The sequence below is a fragment of the Thunnus maccoyii genome, chromosome 4 (genome assembly GCF_910596095.1).
Source record: "Thunnus maccoyii chromosome 4, fThuMac1.1, whole genome shotgun sequence".
NCBI classification, from domain to species: Eukaryota; Metazoa; Chordata; class Actinopteri; order Scombriformes; family Scombridae; genus Thunnus; species Thunnus maccoyii.
In genome coordinates this window covers 31,769,890-31,784,297 of record NC_056536.1, presented here as the reverse complement: position 1 = coordinate 31,784,297, position 14,408 = coordinate 31,769,890, and the positions used below count along the sequence as shown (strand labels likewise).

Here is a 14,408-nt window from a genome sequence, read left to right as displayed (position 1 = left end):
GTTGACTACTGATTGCAAACCAAATTGCCCCTAATGGACGATAAAGACCATCCAGTCCAATCTAGTAAAATGTTCATTGATGTGTTTCATTAGTTCTAATCTTTCAGTCTAATATCAGCTGGTCGTAACTTCAACATTATGAAACAGTTTTAATGTTGAGTTTAGACGCTGGCGGCACTCAGTTAAGATTAGAGAAAGATTATGGTCTCCGTTTGATACAGAAAAAGTCTGCAGCGACTTGAAGCACGAGACATGACATGTTTATTAACATTTAAGTGAAACCACCATCTTTCACTAATATTAAAGGATAATTCTGGTGATTTTCTGTGATTTTCTTATCGTCAACAAATCTCATGCATCCTCACTCATACGCCGCGGCCTCTTCCTGACACGGAAATGTCTTCCGGAGAGTGAAAACTCGACACAGTTATTCGTCTTTGGAGCCGTTTCTAAACAAACTAACGTGACCAAACTCTTCATGATGAAGGAACATGTCACCCAGTGCAGCGGTGTGGCTCACTGATGTGTTTTTAATAGTTTTTGAACAACAGCGGAGGAATAAGATATATCAGACTTTGAATACACACATGATACTTGTTAGTAGATCAGTTCATTGTTGGTTTGGATCCAAACATGAGATTTGTTGACAATAAGAAAAATATGGAAAATTGCCAGACTGATCCTTTAAAGGGTTCATTTTGTGCTTTTAGTGATTTTCTGTCATTTATATCCTGTTCTGATGTCGGAAAATCCAAAACTTGAGGTGAACATATGTGAAACGCTTCCTGTAAGACAAAACTCAGGTTTCAGCTGCCCCGAAAACTTCCTTTGCAATGTTTTTTTTTACTTTTCCGACAAGATGAGAGCTGTGTCTCAAATCACATACTTCTGTTAGTACACTGTGTACACTATATATTACTGGCGTAGTGTGCAAATTTTGACAGGGTAGTGTCGTCTCAAATCAAACACGGCCGTTGTGTGCTTACCGGAAATGACGTTCGCAAGTTAGCATTAGCTAGCGTTAGCATTAGCTAGCGTTAGCATTAGCTAGAGTTAGCATTCACGGTATTGTTCGCGCTACCAAATCATTACAGACTGCTAAATTAACCCAAAAAACATACTGATGGCTTATATCCAACAACAGTATAGTGGTGCTTACTGCTAAAAAACACATGTATAACTTTCATTTGTATAATGTGGCGATGTTCACCGCAGTTACAACGTACCCGGCCGCCATTTCCAGTTTGAAAAGTGGTCCCTCTCCTTCCGCTACGTAGCCAAGATGGCGACCATTGAAGGCGAGAGGTGTCCATAGTTCCACACTCAACTTTTTGACCGTTTTGAGTGTATTTCCCCATACGTCTCAGTGTGAACACACTTATGCACTCAAAATGTTACGTGTAAGTACACAAGTGAAGCGATTTAAGACACAGCAGAGGTCAGCTTGTCTGGAAAGTACAAAAGCCGCCACCATCCACCCCGAACCTCCTCCCTGTGACTTCAGTGCGATATATTAATGAAGTTTGTCTGTGAACATAATCCAGGCAGAGATTATGTAATTTGGAAAAGAAATTTAGTCAAATATAAAGGTAACTTTTGTGAGAGTTGCTCCCTCACATTTTCTTTTGGAGAAACTAAGATGTGAGGATAAGACACCAGCGATGGAAATGAGACATTCAAGACAAACAAGAAGCTCCCGCGATGCACGTCTAGAAGCTGATTGGTTGGTTGGAAACAGAGTTAAAAACCTGAATGTTCTACAAGTTGTGCGTACAAAAGGAAAGGACGTCTCTGAGACCTTCATACATGCAGTCATGTAGAAAGATCATAATAGAAATCCACAGAGGAGATTGTTCAGTGTTTCTGCATGTGTAGATATTATTGAAGGACGGCACAATGAATGCAGAAGGTTTTATTGATTTTCTGCATGTTTGAGATGTAGTTTGAAGGCGTCTCAAACATCAGGGATCAGCTGTCTTCTGATCGATCTGCAGCAGATTCTCTGGTGTTTTATCTTCAGCTTATTCTTCTGTTGTCATGTTGTGTATGTTGTCAACATAAAGCTGTAAAGTCTCATTCTGAACACCAGTTGCTAATAAACACTGATTATCGATTACTGATGTCTCTCTCAGATCCCTCAGGTGAGCTACGCGTCCACGGCTCCGGAGCTGAGCGATAATAACCGCTATGACTTCTTCTCTCGGGTGGTTCCACCAGACTCGTACCAGGCTCAGGCCATGCTGGACATCGTCAAAGCTCTGGGCTGGAACTACGTGTCCACGCTGGCCTCGGAGGGAAACTATGGAGAGAGCGGAGTGGACGCCTTCATGCAGATCTCCAGAGAGGCTGGTACCATGTTTTATTTTTTTTCTACTTTTTCTTATTGGCCTGAAGGTTTCCTTTTTAACCCTCTGGAGTCCAGGTTCATTTTGATTAGTTTATACTTATTATTTATCTGTCACCTTTTCAAACTGTCCTCAGCCGACATGCACAGTCTCCTCTCTCTCCTCATAAACTCAGCTATGAGTCAAACTTTTCATTTTGTCTATTTAACAAAGTATCAAACTGCCAGAAACCCAAATTACAAGAAAAATGACACTGATCAACAGTCAGACTGATGTAGGAGGATGTGAACCCGTCTGTCTCTCAGTAGAACTGTCTGTCTCAGTAGACCCGTCTGTCTCTTAGTAGACCCGTCTGTCTCTCAGTAGACCCATCTGTCTCTCAGTAGACCCGTCTGTCTTTCAGTAGACCTGTCTGTCTCTCAGTAGATCAGTCTGTCTCTCAGTAGACCTGTCTGTCTCTCAGTAGACCCGTCTGTCTCTCAGTAGACCTGTCTGTCTTTCAGTAGACCTGTCTGTCTTTCAGTAGACCCATCTGTCTCTCAGTGGTGTTAGATATGAACCCCTCTGTCTCTCAGTAGACCTGTCTGTCTCTCAGTAGATCTGTCTGTCTCTCAGTAGACCCGTCTGTTTCTCAGTAGACCCGTCTGTCTCTCAGTAGATCTGTCTGTCTCTCAGTAGACCCATCTGGCTCTCAGTAGACCTGTCTGTGTCTCAGTATACCCGTCTGTCTCTCAGTGGTGTTAGATATGAACCCCTCTGTCTCTCAGTAGACCTGTCTGTCTCTCAATGGTGTTAGACATGAACCCGTCTGTCACTCAGTAGACCCGTCTGTCTCTCAGTAGACCTATCTGTCTCTCAGTAGACCTGTCTGTCTCTCGGTAGACCCATCTGTCTCTCAGTAGATCTGTCTGTCTCTCAGTAGACCCATCTGTCTCTCAGTAGACCTGTCTGTCTCTCAGTAGACCCATCTGCCTCTCAGTAGATCTGTCTGTCTCTCAGTAGACCTGTCTGTCTCTCAGTAGACCTGTCTGTCTCTCAGTAGATCTGTCTGTCTCTCAGTAGATCAGTCTGTCTCTCAGTAGACCTGTCTGTCTCTCAGTAGACCTGTCTGTCTCTCAGTAGATCTGTCTGTCTCTCAGTAGACCCATCTGTCTCTCAGTAGATCTGTCTGTCTCTCAGTAGACCCGTCTGTCTCTCAGTAGACCTGTCTGTCTCTCAGGTGGGGTGTGTATCGCTCAGTCGGTGAAGATTCCTCGCGAGCCATCGGACGGAGAGTTTGATAAGATCATCAAACGTCTGATGGAGACGAGTAACGCCAGAGGAGTGATCATCTTTGCCAACGAGGACGACATCAAGTAAACAACATAAACAAACAATCAAATAAACAATCAAGCAAACATCAACAGTCTGATCCAGGTTTTAGAATCCTGACTCCACTCTGACTCCGCCCCTCTATTCCTGGTAGGCGGGTCCTCGAGGCGGCGGAACGTGCTAACCTGACGGGTCACTTCCTGTTTGTGGGGTCGGACAGCTGGGGAGCAAAGAGTTCACCAATTGCAGATCTGGAGGACGTCGCCGAGGGAGCCGTCACCATCCTGCCCAAACGGGCGTGCATCGAAGGTAACGACAGGAAGTAACAACCTGACAGAGTGTGTGTTTATGTGTGTATAACTGCGTGTGTGTGTGTTTCAGGTTTCGATCAGTACTTCATGTCTCGTTCTCTGGAGAACAACCGCAGGAACATCTGGTTCGCTGAGTTCTGGGAGGATGACTTCAGGTGTAAACTGACTCGACCTGGAATCAAACTGGACCCCGACAAGAAAAAATGCACAGGTACGCTCACACCTGAGGGGTCAAAGGAGTCTTTGCGTGAGTGTGATGTCATATGAACGTGCATGTGTGCATCCCGGCAGGTGAGGAGAGGATCGGTCGGGACTCGTCATACGAGCAGGAGGGGAAGGTGCAGTTCGTGATCGATGCGGTGTACTCGGTGGCGTACGCGCTGCACAGCATGCACCAGGACCTTTGTCCCGGCAGCCCCGGAGTCTGCAGCAACATGGACCCTGTGGAGGGACGCTCGCTGCTCGACTACATCCGAGCCGTCAACTTCAACGGTGAGTCCGGCTGTCCTCCTCTCTGCTCACAAACATTTATTTATTGATTGGCTTATTTAACGGGACATTAATAACACAGATGTTAAACAGTCACCGTAAACAAGAAGATAAGATCTAAATTGACACGATTATTGAGATGATTCATAAGCATGCAAAGCAACAATAAAAAGACTATAAAATACCATACAGGACATCATTCAGGCACTAATTAAAACATAGGACACCTCAGCAGGCTCCATCACACCTGGAGAGTTGTTAGAGTCACATGTGACAGTGGTTAGTGAGTCCAGGTGTGAATGGGTGTTACACAGTGTTGCAGACCAGCTCCTGTGTTGATTGATGGTTGTTCCATGGTTGGTTGCTATCTTCTCTGTCCAACATGTGTCCACTGCTGTCCTCAGAGTAGTGTCTCCTGTCTTTCAGGTGTAGATAAACCGCTGATGTTAACCTGAGGAGTCTTCAAACATGTTTTACAGTCAGCTTTCTGGCTTCCAGAACAAAGGACACAAAGCGTCCGAGGAGACATTTTCAGATCAGAACAAACTGCAGCAGCTTCGTCCTGTTAGAGATCAAATCCATATTTTATAAAGATGGGAAGCTGCAGCAGCTGGAAGACTGAGAGGATTTAATGTAGAACAGGAGAGCTGCACGCCATGAAACCAGTCTGTCTGTCTGTCTGTCTGTCTGACTACCCGTCTCTCTCTCTCTCTACATGAATCTTCTTCTCTCTTGTCTCAATATTTAATCATTCAGTAGAGGCGTGTTCATATATAGGATGTTCATGTATTTTGGGAGTTTGGATTTTAATGAACTCCTTCCACCCCGAGTTGTTCCCTCCATGTATGTCTCTGAGCTCCAGGACAAAATCTGGTGGAAAATATTCAGAGAGAAATCTATATATGTAACAGCCGCCCATGTTTGAATAGAACTATGACAGAACATTTACATAACACAGACCTCTGAGAGACAAAAAAGCCTTTACTGTAACAGACGCAGCCAACAAAGTTCCAGATTGACTGTCTCAAAGTGTTTATGTTGGACGGACAATCAGCCTTAGTAGCATGAGACGAGTCATCAACATATTGTGCTCTGTTGCTGTGAGATCTGAGCTCAGTAAGGCTCCTTTTAGGGAGAAAAAAGGATCTTTGGAGACTTTAAGGCTGGATTTTATTAGAGACAAACGTTTGTCAGCGTTACCTGACGCCTCAGGTTCACTTGTGGTTAGAATTGAAAGTTGAGAGGGAGATGGGAGGTTAAAAGAAACCAGCATCGACTGTCACCAGCAGACGAGATGTGAACAGCAGACTGTGGTGTCAAAGTCAGACACTTCTTTGATGCATCCGCTGTAACGTCCTCCACCTCTGTGGTCCGACCTCACAGAGCTGTTTGTCATAACGAACATTGTTTCAAGGCTTCTGCAGAAACAGCTGAGTGGAGTTTAGTCATGTTTTTATTTATTATCAAAGATCCTCAGAGCTGATCTGTACACGAAGTAATCAAGTCTGACCAGGATCACAGACGTGGAGGCAGATGGATGGACGGTTATATTAGAATATCACAGTGATTAATACTGATCAATGTTCTCTGTGTTCTGTATGGTGATCTATATTTGAAACCACCTACTACAATATGAAACTTTTAAATTGATTTAATTTGCAGTATGCTAGACCAGGCTTAGCTGGGTTCCCAGTTTGGAAAGTGGAAGTAAACAATCAATAGCATGGCTATTGGCAACGGTCGAGATGACCGGTCGGTCTCACCCAGCGAGCTCCTCACATCTCTGAAAACAAGCAAATTTCCAAACAGGTGTTATTTGGATAAACCTGAAAAAATATTCAAACTTAACAAAGTGACATATTAACAGCTTTTAGCCTGGCTCAAAATCTCCAATATGTTTCTGTCCGCCATTTCAAAAATGACTGGTTGTTGTGACCGTTCAAGCGCTTTGCATTGTGGGATACAGTAGGCAGACTGGTCAGGTGCATACTGGAGATTTTTACAAAACAACATGACATCCGGGTATTTTTTGCATACTGCAGATTTTGCTTTTGTTTGCATACTACATGCTACATTTTGGCCATATCAGTACGTTCTGCCAGTATAGTGGGTGGTTTCAGATGCAGCCTTTGTCTTCTGTCTGTTCTGTGTGTTCTATGTGTTCTCTATGGTGTTCTTTGTTCTGTATGGTGTTCTGTATGTTCTGTATGGTGTTCTGTATGTTCTATGTGTTCTGTATGTTCTATGTGTTCTGTATGTTCTATGTGTTCTGTGTGGTTCAGCTTCAGGTCTGAGGAGATAACGTGAGTTTGATTTTTCATAGCAGGTTTTTCTTTATTCAGGGACAGTGAGAGATAATCAGTTAATGCACTTTACATGTTTCCTTTCAGCGCTGTGTGTGTGTGCGTGCATGCGTGTGTGTGTGTGTGTGTTAATAATTAAAGTGAGCAGCTGCTGAAAACACTCTGCAGGAAGAAGAAGAGAATATGTTCTCTTCACCTGTTCTTTATTCACATTTGGAATAAAATAAAAATGTTAAATCTTCCCAGTTTTTTGAGTTTTGGTCCTGACTGACTCGTGACAGTTGTGATAAATTAAATCTGTCTGTGGATGTTTCTGATTAATCATCAGAGCAGAATCATCTATATGATAATGTCAGATTCATCTCACACCTATGAGATGTGTATTAAAGTTTAAATAACCCGGCTGCACCTCTGTCACCTGTGTGTTATAAGAACATTCTTCCTGTTCTTTCTCTGCGTGTTTGGATCTTAAAACCAGTTTCACTGAAGTAGATCACTTTCAGATGAAATATAATATTTGTTGCTGCCATGAGTTTGAGTCTGAAAGTCAAGTGAAGCTTAATGTTTTTATTGGACAGAACAACAGCACTTCCTCTGTGGACTTTGGGTTCCTTTATATGTACAAACATCAACACATTTCAGTACTGATCAATACTTAATCAATACATGAACATGTTCAGAGGCAGAGCGGTTTGATTTACATTTGGTTTTATTTTTTAATATAGATTACAGATGTGATAACATAACTGCCTCTCTGTCAGTCAGGTTGTTTTCTTGCTAGTGGAGCTTTGAGTTGAGATGATGATGTCACAGTTCAGTCAGGTACAGGTGGGTTGAAACTGAGCTGATGATGTCATCAACAACAAATGATCATCCACCTGTTGGACTCATCTGTCTGTCTCTCTGTCCTACAGGAAGTGCAGGTACCAGTGTTTTGTTCAATGAGAACGGAGACGCGCCCGGACGCTACGACATCTTCCAGTTCCAGATGACTAATCACAGCCACCCTGGTTACCATGTCATTGGCCAGTGGACCAATAACCTGCGACTCAACGTATGACTCTGATTGGCCCAAACATGTGACAGTGTTTAGATTTATATGTTTCTCTCCACCTTTCTGTCTGTCTCTCACCTGTCTGTCTGTCTGTCTCTCAGCTGGAGGAGATGCAGTGGTCTGGAGGAGATAAAACAGTTCCTAAGTCCATCTGTAGTTTTCCGTGTCAACCAGGAGAGAGGAAGAAGATGGTGAAGGGTGTTCCGTGTTGCTGGCACTGTGAGGTAAACTGTCATGTATGATCATCATATGTCACATTTAGAACATGTTTAAATCTACTGTCACCCACACTCACACACCTGTCTGTGTGTCTGACCCGTCTGCAGCTCTGTGACGGGTATCAGTACCAGCTGGATGAGTTTAACTGTGAGACCTGTCCGTCAGACATGCGCCCCGTTCCAAACAGAACCGCCTGTCGTCCGACTCCGATCATCAAACTGGAGTGGAACTCCCCCTGGGCTCTAGTGCCTGCCTCCCTGGCCATGCTCGGTATCTTAGCAACCAGCGGCGTGGTGATTACCTTCATCCGTTTTAATGACACGCCCATCGTCAGAGCGTCAGGAAGAGAACTCAGCTATGTACTACTGACAGGTAAACACTACTGACAGGTAAACACTACTGACAGGTAAACAGTTCTGACAGGTAAATACTACTGACAGGTAAATACTACTGGCAGGTAAACACTACTGACAGGTAAATACTAGTGAAAGGTAAACACTACTGACAGGTAAATACTACTGACAGGTAAATACTACTGGCAGGTAAACACTTCTGACAGGTAAATACTAGTGAAAGGTAAACACTACTGACAGGTAAATACTAGTGAAAGGTAAACACTACTGACAGGTAAATACTAGTGACAGGTAAACACTACTGACAGATAAATACTAGTGACAGGTAAACACTACTGACAGATAAATACTAGTGACAGGTAAACACTACTTGACAGGTAAATACTAGTGACAGGTAAACACTACTGACAGGTAAACACTAGTGACAGGTAAACACTACTGACAGGTAAACACTACTGACAGGTAAATACTAGTGACAGCTTAACACTACTGACAGGTAAACTCTACTGATAAAAACTTAATATTTTACGATGAAAGAGTTTTTTTTTCACACACAGATATAAACATCTTTTTCTTCTAGAGTTGACAGCACTTTCCTGATGACAGAAGTGATGTCATCAGCAGTGCGGATGATGTCATCTGCCTCTCTGTCCTCTTGCAGGTATCTTTCTTATCTACTTGATCACCTTCCTGATGATCGCGGAGCCAGGTACGGTGGCTTGTGCGTTCCGGCGCCTCCTGCTGGGCCTTGGCATGGCCATCACCTACTCCGCCATGTTAACCAAAACCAACCGCATCTACCGCATCTTCGAACAAGGCAAGAGGTCAGTGACACCGCCCAAATTCATCAGTCCCACCTCCCAGTTGGCCATCACCTTTGTCCTCATCTCCGTCCAGGTGAGAACACAGCTGTTACACCGCTTCCTGTTTCTGTTTTACCAGTTTGTCACATGATTCAGTGTGCATGTGTGTGTGTGTGTGTGTGTGTGTGTGTCAGGTCCTCGGTGTGTTTGTGTGGTTTGCTGTCGTCCCGCCTCACACCATCATTGACTACGAGGAGCTCCGCCCCCCGAACCCTGACCTGGCCAGAGGAATCCTGAAATGTGACATGTCCGACCTGTCAATCATCTGCTGCCTCAGCTACAGCATCGTGCTCATGGTAACCTATTGATCTGGTATTGATTTGATGATCTGATGTCACATTGATCTTTGACAGAGAATATATATCGATGGGTATGAGTTGTTGTAGAAGGCTGCGCTCTCTGTGTTGCTAGGTAACCTGCATCGTTTCTGTTGCTAGGTAACATGCACAGTGTACGCAGTGAAAAGTCGTGGTGTCCCGGAGACGTTTAATGAAGCGAAGCCAATCGGCTTCACCATGTACACCACCTGCATCGTCTGGCTCGCCTTTGTACCGATCTTCTTTGGTACTGCCCAGTCCACTGAGAAGGTAAGAGGCGAAGGTCGGTCACTTGGTGGGACGCTGAGGTCACATGAGGGTTGTTAGTCCACCTGGCTGTCATGTGACAGCAGTGATGGAAGAAGTATTCAGATCCTTTACTTAAGTAAAGCCAGGCTCAGACTCGAGGAGGTTTGGGCCGATTTAACCCTGATTCACCCCTCCCGACAATTGGAGGAGAAATCTGGTCTGGGACCTTGGTCGGTACTGATGTTCAGCCCGGGTTATTTGGTAATGTGAGAAGTTTACAAATGCAATCTTAAACCTCCAGAACCGCTCGCAGATCCATCGGGCCGCCCCGATAATTTCAAACTTGTTGGATATTCAGGAGTTAAAATTTGGATGATTACATCACTACTTTCCAAGCGGGACCAAAATAGCCAATGAGAGAGAACTGACAGTGTTGCCAAGCAACAGTAAACATTCTAGCCTTTGAGGCTTACATTAGTTAGCATACTATTGTTGACAGATATTAAGACTGACAGTTAAAATCTCACCTCCAGTTCTCACTGAGGAACAGACAACCCGTGTTGACTGCATCTCCCGGTTAGGATTTTAAAACTCCTGTAGTCTGAGCCTGGCTTTAAAGTACCATCAAAGCAATGTAAATATACTCCATTACAAGTAAAAGTTGTGCATGAAAAATCCTCCTACAGTAAAAGAACATATGAGCTTGATGTAGTTAAAGTATTGCAGTAAAAGTAGTGGTTTGGTCCCTCTGACTGATATATTATTATATATGACATCATTAGATTATTAATAGTGAAGCATCAGTGTTAGAGCAGCATGTTACTGTTGTAGCTGCTGGAGGTGGAGCTAGTTTCAACTACTTTATATACAGTTAGCTAGTTTAATGCAGTGGTTCCCAACCCAGGGGTCGGGCCCCTCCAAATGGTCAGCAGATAAATCTGAGGGGTCGTGAGATGATTAATGGGAGAGGAAAGAAGAAAAAACAAAGTTCTGATACACAAATCTGTTTTCAGTTTTTGGACTTTTTCTCTAATCTTTGATTTTTGGTGAAATATTGGATCAGAGCTCCAGAATGAACCTGGTGGTGAGATTGTTTTGTCAGGTGAAAAGCTGCTTTTGGTTTTTCTGGTTCAGTTTGAGTTCAGGAGTGACGAGTCCTTAATGGAGTTGGGAGAGAGCGAGAGCAGAATTAGAGAGGAACAGCTGGATTATGCAGATTATAAACCAACACAGGGCATAATTATAGAACAATAACTGTTAAAACCAAAGTTACAACCGGATAAAAGGAAACGATGAAAGCCACAAATAACATGAAGGAAACAGCAGCGTCAGTTAGAAAAGATTTATCTGAAAGCTGAGCGGAAACATAAAAAGAAGAAAGCCGCTTTCAGATTTGGCAGTGCGAGCTGCTTCTTCTGTTTCTCCTCTTTGAGGCTGAATACAGCGGATTTAAATCTGCTTCTGTTTCCCAGAAAAATACCTGCAGAAACCTGGAATTTGCAGAATTAGTTGTTTTGTGTTTGAGGAGTCTGCATCTTTCTTCAAACCTCATCAACACAACCTGAGCTAACACCACACTGTCACTGTTTACTCTGTCATCAAACTGTTTGATGCTGCAGCTCCTCCTGATGTGATATTTCATTTTGTTGATTTAACACATTCATTTTTGTGTGGGTTTATTTGGGGGATTAACTCATCACTGCTCAGATTCTGTAGGAGCTCCTGTCGAACAGCAGAACCTTCTCCACCAAACCTACCTGTATAACCGTTCGCTATAAACAGACAGTTCCTTCATCCTTCGAAGTGTCTCTGACTGAAATTTCATTTATGATGAAATCCAGGAAATCCTGGGAGAAGAGTGAGATATTTGTGGGAAGTAATATTTAAAATTAGCGCTGAAATAACAGGAAATCCTTTAACCCTGGTCTTGCTTTGTCCTCGTCTGTCCTCCTGTCTCTCTGCGATAACATTCAATCCTTGCCTCATTTCTCCTCTTCAGTTCAGGAGCGTCGGATATTGGATGGAGAAGAAAATAAAGGAAGCTGCTTTCTTTTTGTTGTCTGTTTTTATCTGAGAACAACAGAACAAAAAGCAGAGTGTGTGTGTATCTGTATGTGTGTGTGTCTGACGGAATTAACAAACAACTATGAGGTCTGTAGGAGGTCTCTATTGTCTACTGGCTTAACACACACACACACAAACACACACACAAATCTCTACAATAAAGAAACACATTGAACCAGGAAGGCTGTGTGTGTGTGTGTGTGTGTGTGTGTGTGTGTGTGTGTGTGTGTGTGTGTGGTGTGTGTGTGTGTGTGTGTGTGTGTGTTGTACATATATTTGTACAGTCAGGTGACACATTGAAGTGTAGAAACGGTTCCGTACAGATCCTCAGGTTCAATGTGAATCACACTCGTCACACACATCTCCGCCAAGGTAATGTGGCCCATTAGGAGGTTCTATGGGTCCTTTCCATAATCCTAGTTTTCACTGAGGAGGTTCTAGAGGTCCTTTAGGTGATTCTTGTGGTCAATGAGGAGGTGTTAGGGATTGTGTTTGTGATTCTTGTTGTCACTGAAAAGGTTCTTGAGATCTGTTTGTAGTGGTTCTGTAGATGGTTGGTTTTAGAGACCTTTTCAGTAGTGTAGTTCTTGTAGTCATCAAAAGGGTTCTAGGGATCCTTCAGGTGGTTCTTGTGGTCCATGAGGAGGTTCTAGGGGTTCTTTGAGTGGTTTTTGTTGTCAATGAGAAGGTATTGGGGGTCCTGTTGGTGACTCTTGTTGTTATTGAAAAGATTCTTGAGATTTGTTTGTGGTGGTTCTGTACATGGTTCTAGAGACAATTTTGGAAGTTCTTGTAGTCATTAAGAAGGTTCTAGGGGTCCTTTGCGTGGTTCTTGTGGTCCATGAGGAGGTTCTAGGGGTCCTTTGGGTGTTTTTTTTCTGGTAAATGAGGAGGGGTTGGGGGTCCTGTTGGTGATTCTTGTTGTCATTGAAAAGTTCTTAAGATGTGTTTATGGTGGTCCTGTAGGTGGTTCTAGAGACAATTTTGGCAATTCTTGTAGTCATTAAGAAGGAAGGTTCTAGGGGTTCTTTAGGTGGCTCTCTTGTGGTCCATGAGGAGTTTCTAGGGGTCCTTTTGGGGGTTTTTTTTCTGGTCAATGAGGAGGTGTTGGGGTTCCTATCAGTGATTCTTGTTGACATTGAAATGTTTCTTAAGATTTATCTGTGGTGGTTCTAGAGACAATTTCGACAGTTCTTGTAGTCATTAAGAAGGTTCTAGGGGTTCTTTAGGTGGTTCTTGTGGTCCATGGGGAGTTTCTAGGGGTGGTTCTTGTGGTCATTAAAGTGTTTCAAGAAGTCTGCTTGTGGTGGTCCTTTAGGAAATTCCAGTATCCTTTATGGAGGGTCAAAGGCTCCTTCAGCTCCCTCAACTAGTCCGTAAGGAAGTTGTAGAAGGCACTGAGGAGGTTCTTGGGGTCCTATAGATGTTTTTTTGTGATAATCGAGGTTCTCAGGCTCATGTAGGTGGTTTAGCTGTTCTTTAGGATGTTCTTGAGGTCACTTTGGAAGTTTGTTGGGCCCTGTAAGTGGTTGTAGTATTTTTTTATATGTCGTCTAGGGTTTGGTACTGTTAACATTTGAACCGATACCAGTATTGTTACCTGGAATTCGGTAGCCAACAGTACCTTTTTTTGGTACTTTACACTCTTTTTGTGGAAGGTAAATAAACAATAATAAATTATGTGGGTCTAGTGGTCATTTAAGAGATTTTTGAGGCTCTCTAGGTGGTTCTAGAAGTCTTCTAGGAGATGTCTGTGGTGATTTATGAGGTTGTAGTGGTTCTTGAAGTCATTGAGGAGACTGTAAAGGTCCTTTAGGAGGTTCTTGTAATCAATGAGGGGGTTCTCATGGTTCCTCGTGTGCTTCAGTGGTCCTTTCTAGTGGCCTTTGTGAAAATTCAAGGGGTTCTTTAGGTGGTTCAACCTTTCCTTAATGAGGTTATATTAGTCACAGAGGAGGTTTCAGATGTATGTAGATGGTTCTCATGATCATTAAGAGGGTTCTGCAGTTCCTGCAGGTGGTTAGACTCACTGACTGTGTCCATATCTCTGTTTGTTTGTCTGTCTCTCTGTCTCTACAGCTGTTTATCCAGACAGCCACTCTGACTGTGTCCATGTCTCTCAGTGCGTCCGTCTCTCTCGGGATGCTCTACATGCCGAAGGTTTATGTCATCATTTTCCACCCTGAGCAGAATGTCCAGAAGAGGAAGAGAAGCTTCAAGGTCTGAACACAACTTCACTGTGGTCCCTGTCCTGATGGTTGTTGCTGTGTTGAATGTTCTGATGGTTGCTATGTTGCAGGCGGTTGCCCAGGCTGCTCGGATGTCTCAGAAATCATTAAATGAGAAACAGAACGGAGAGACGAAGATAGAACCCGACAGATCGCAGTAATACTACAACCTGCAGGTATTGAAACTACACATTCTGACAACACAGATCAAGTTAAACTGTAAATTTCAGCCTCACAACATTTCACATGTGAACACAGATGGGAATCACCATCAGTGTCTTGCTCAAAGGCTCCTTTGCAGA

The 14,408-nt window shown here is 43.5% G+C and overlaps 1 protein-coding gene across 11 annotated transcripts in view; it reads left to right on the top strand.

Moving 5' to 3' along the window:
- grm6a (glutamate receptor, metabotropic 6a) overlaps positions 1-14,408 on the top strand; it is a 29,788-nt gene that overhangs the window by 12,837 nt on the left and 2,543 nt on the right. For 7 of the 11 annotated variants that reach the window (XM_042408665.1, XM_042408670.1, XM_042408676.1 and 4 more), the window contains 13 exons: positions 2,133-2,349; positions 3,565-3,700; positions 3,811-3,965; positions 4,038-4,178; positions 4,259-4,459; positions 7,674-7,813; positions 7,915-8,037; positions 8,140-8,404; positions 9,047-9,282; positions 9,383-9,544; positions 9,686-9,835; positions 13,958-14,098; positions 14,178-14,282. In XM_042408665.1, coding sequence (XP_042264599.1) covers positions 2,133-2,349; positions 3,565-3,700; positions 3,811-3,965; positions 4,038-4,178; positions 4,259-4,459; positions 7,674-7,813; positions 7,915-8,037; positions 8,140-8,404; positions 9,047-9,282; positions 9,383-9,544; positions 9,686-9,835; positions 13,958-14,098; positions 14,178-14,267 — 2,157 coding nt within the window. In that variant the 3' untranslated portion in view covers positions 14,268-14,282. The other 4 variants (XM_042408671.1, XM_042408672.1, XM_042408675.1 and 1 more) reach the window with 4 other exon arrangements.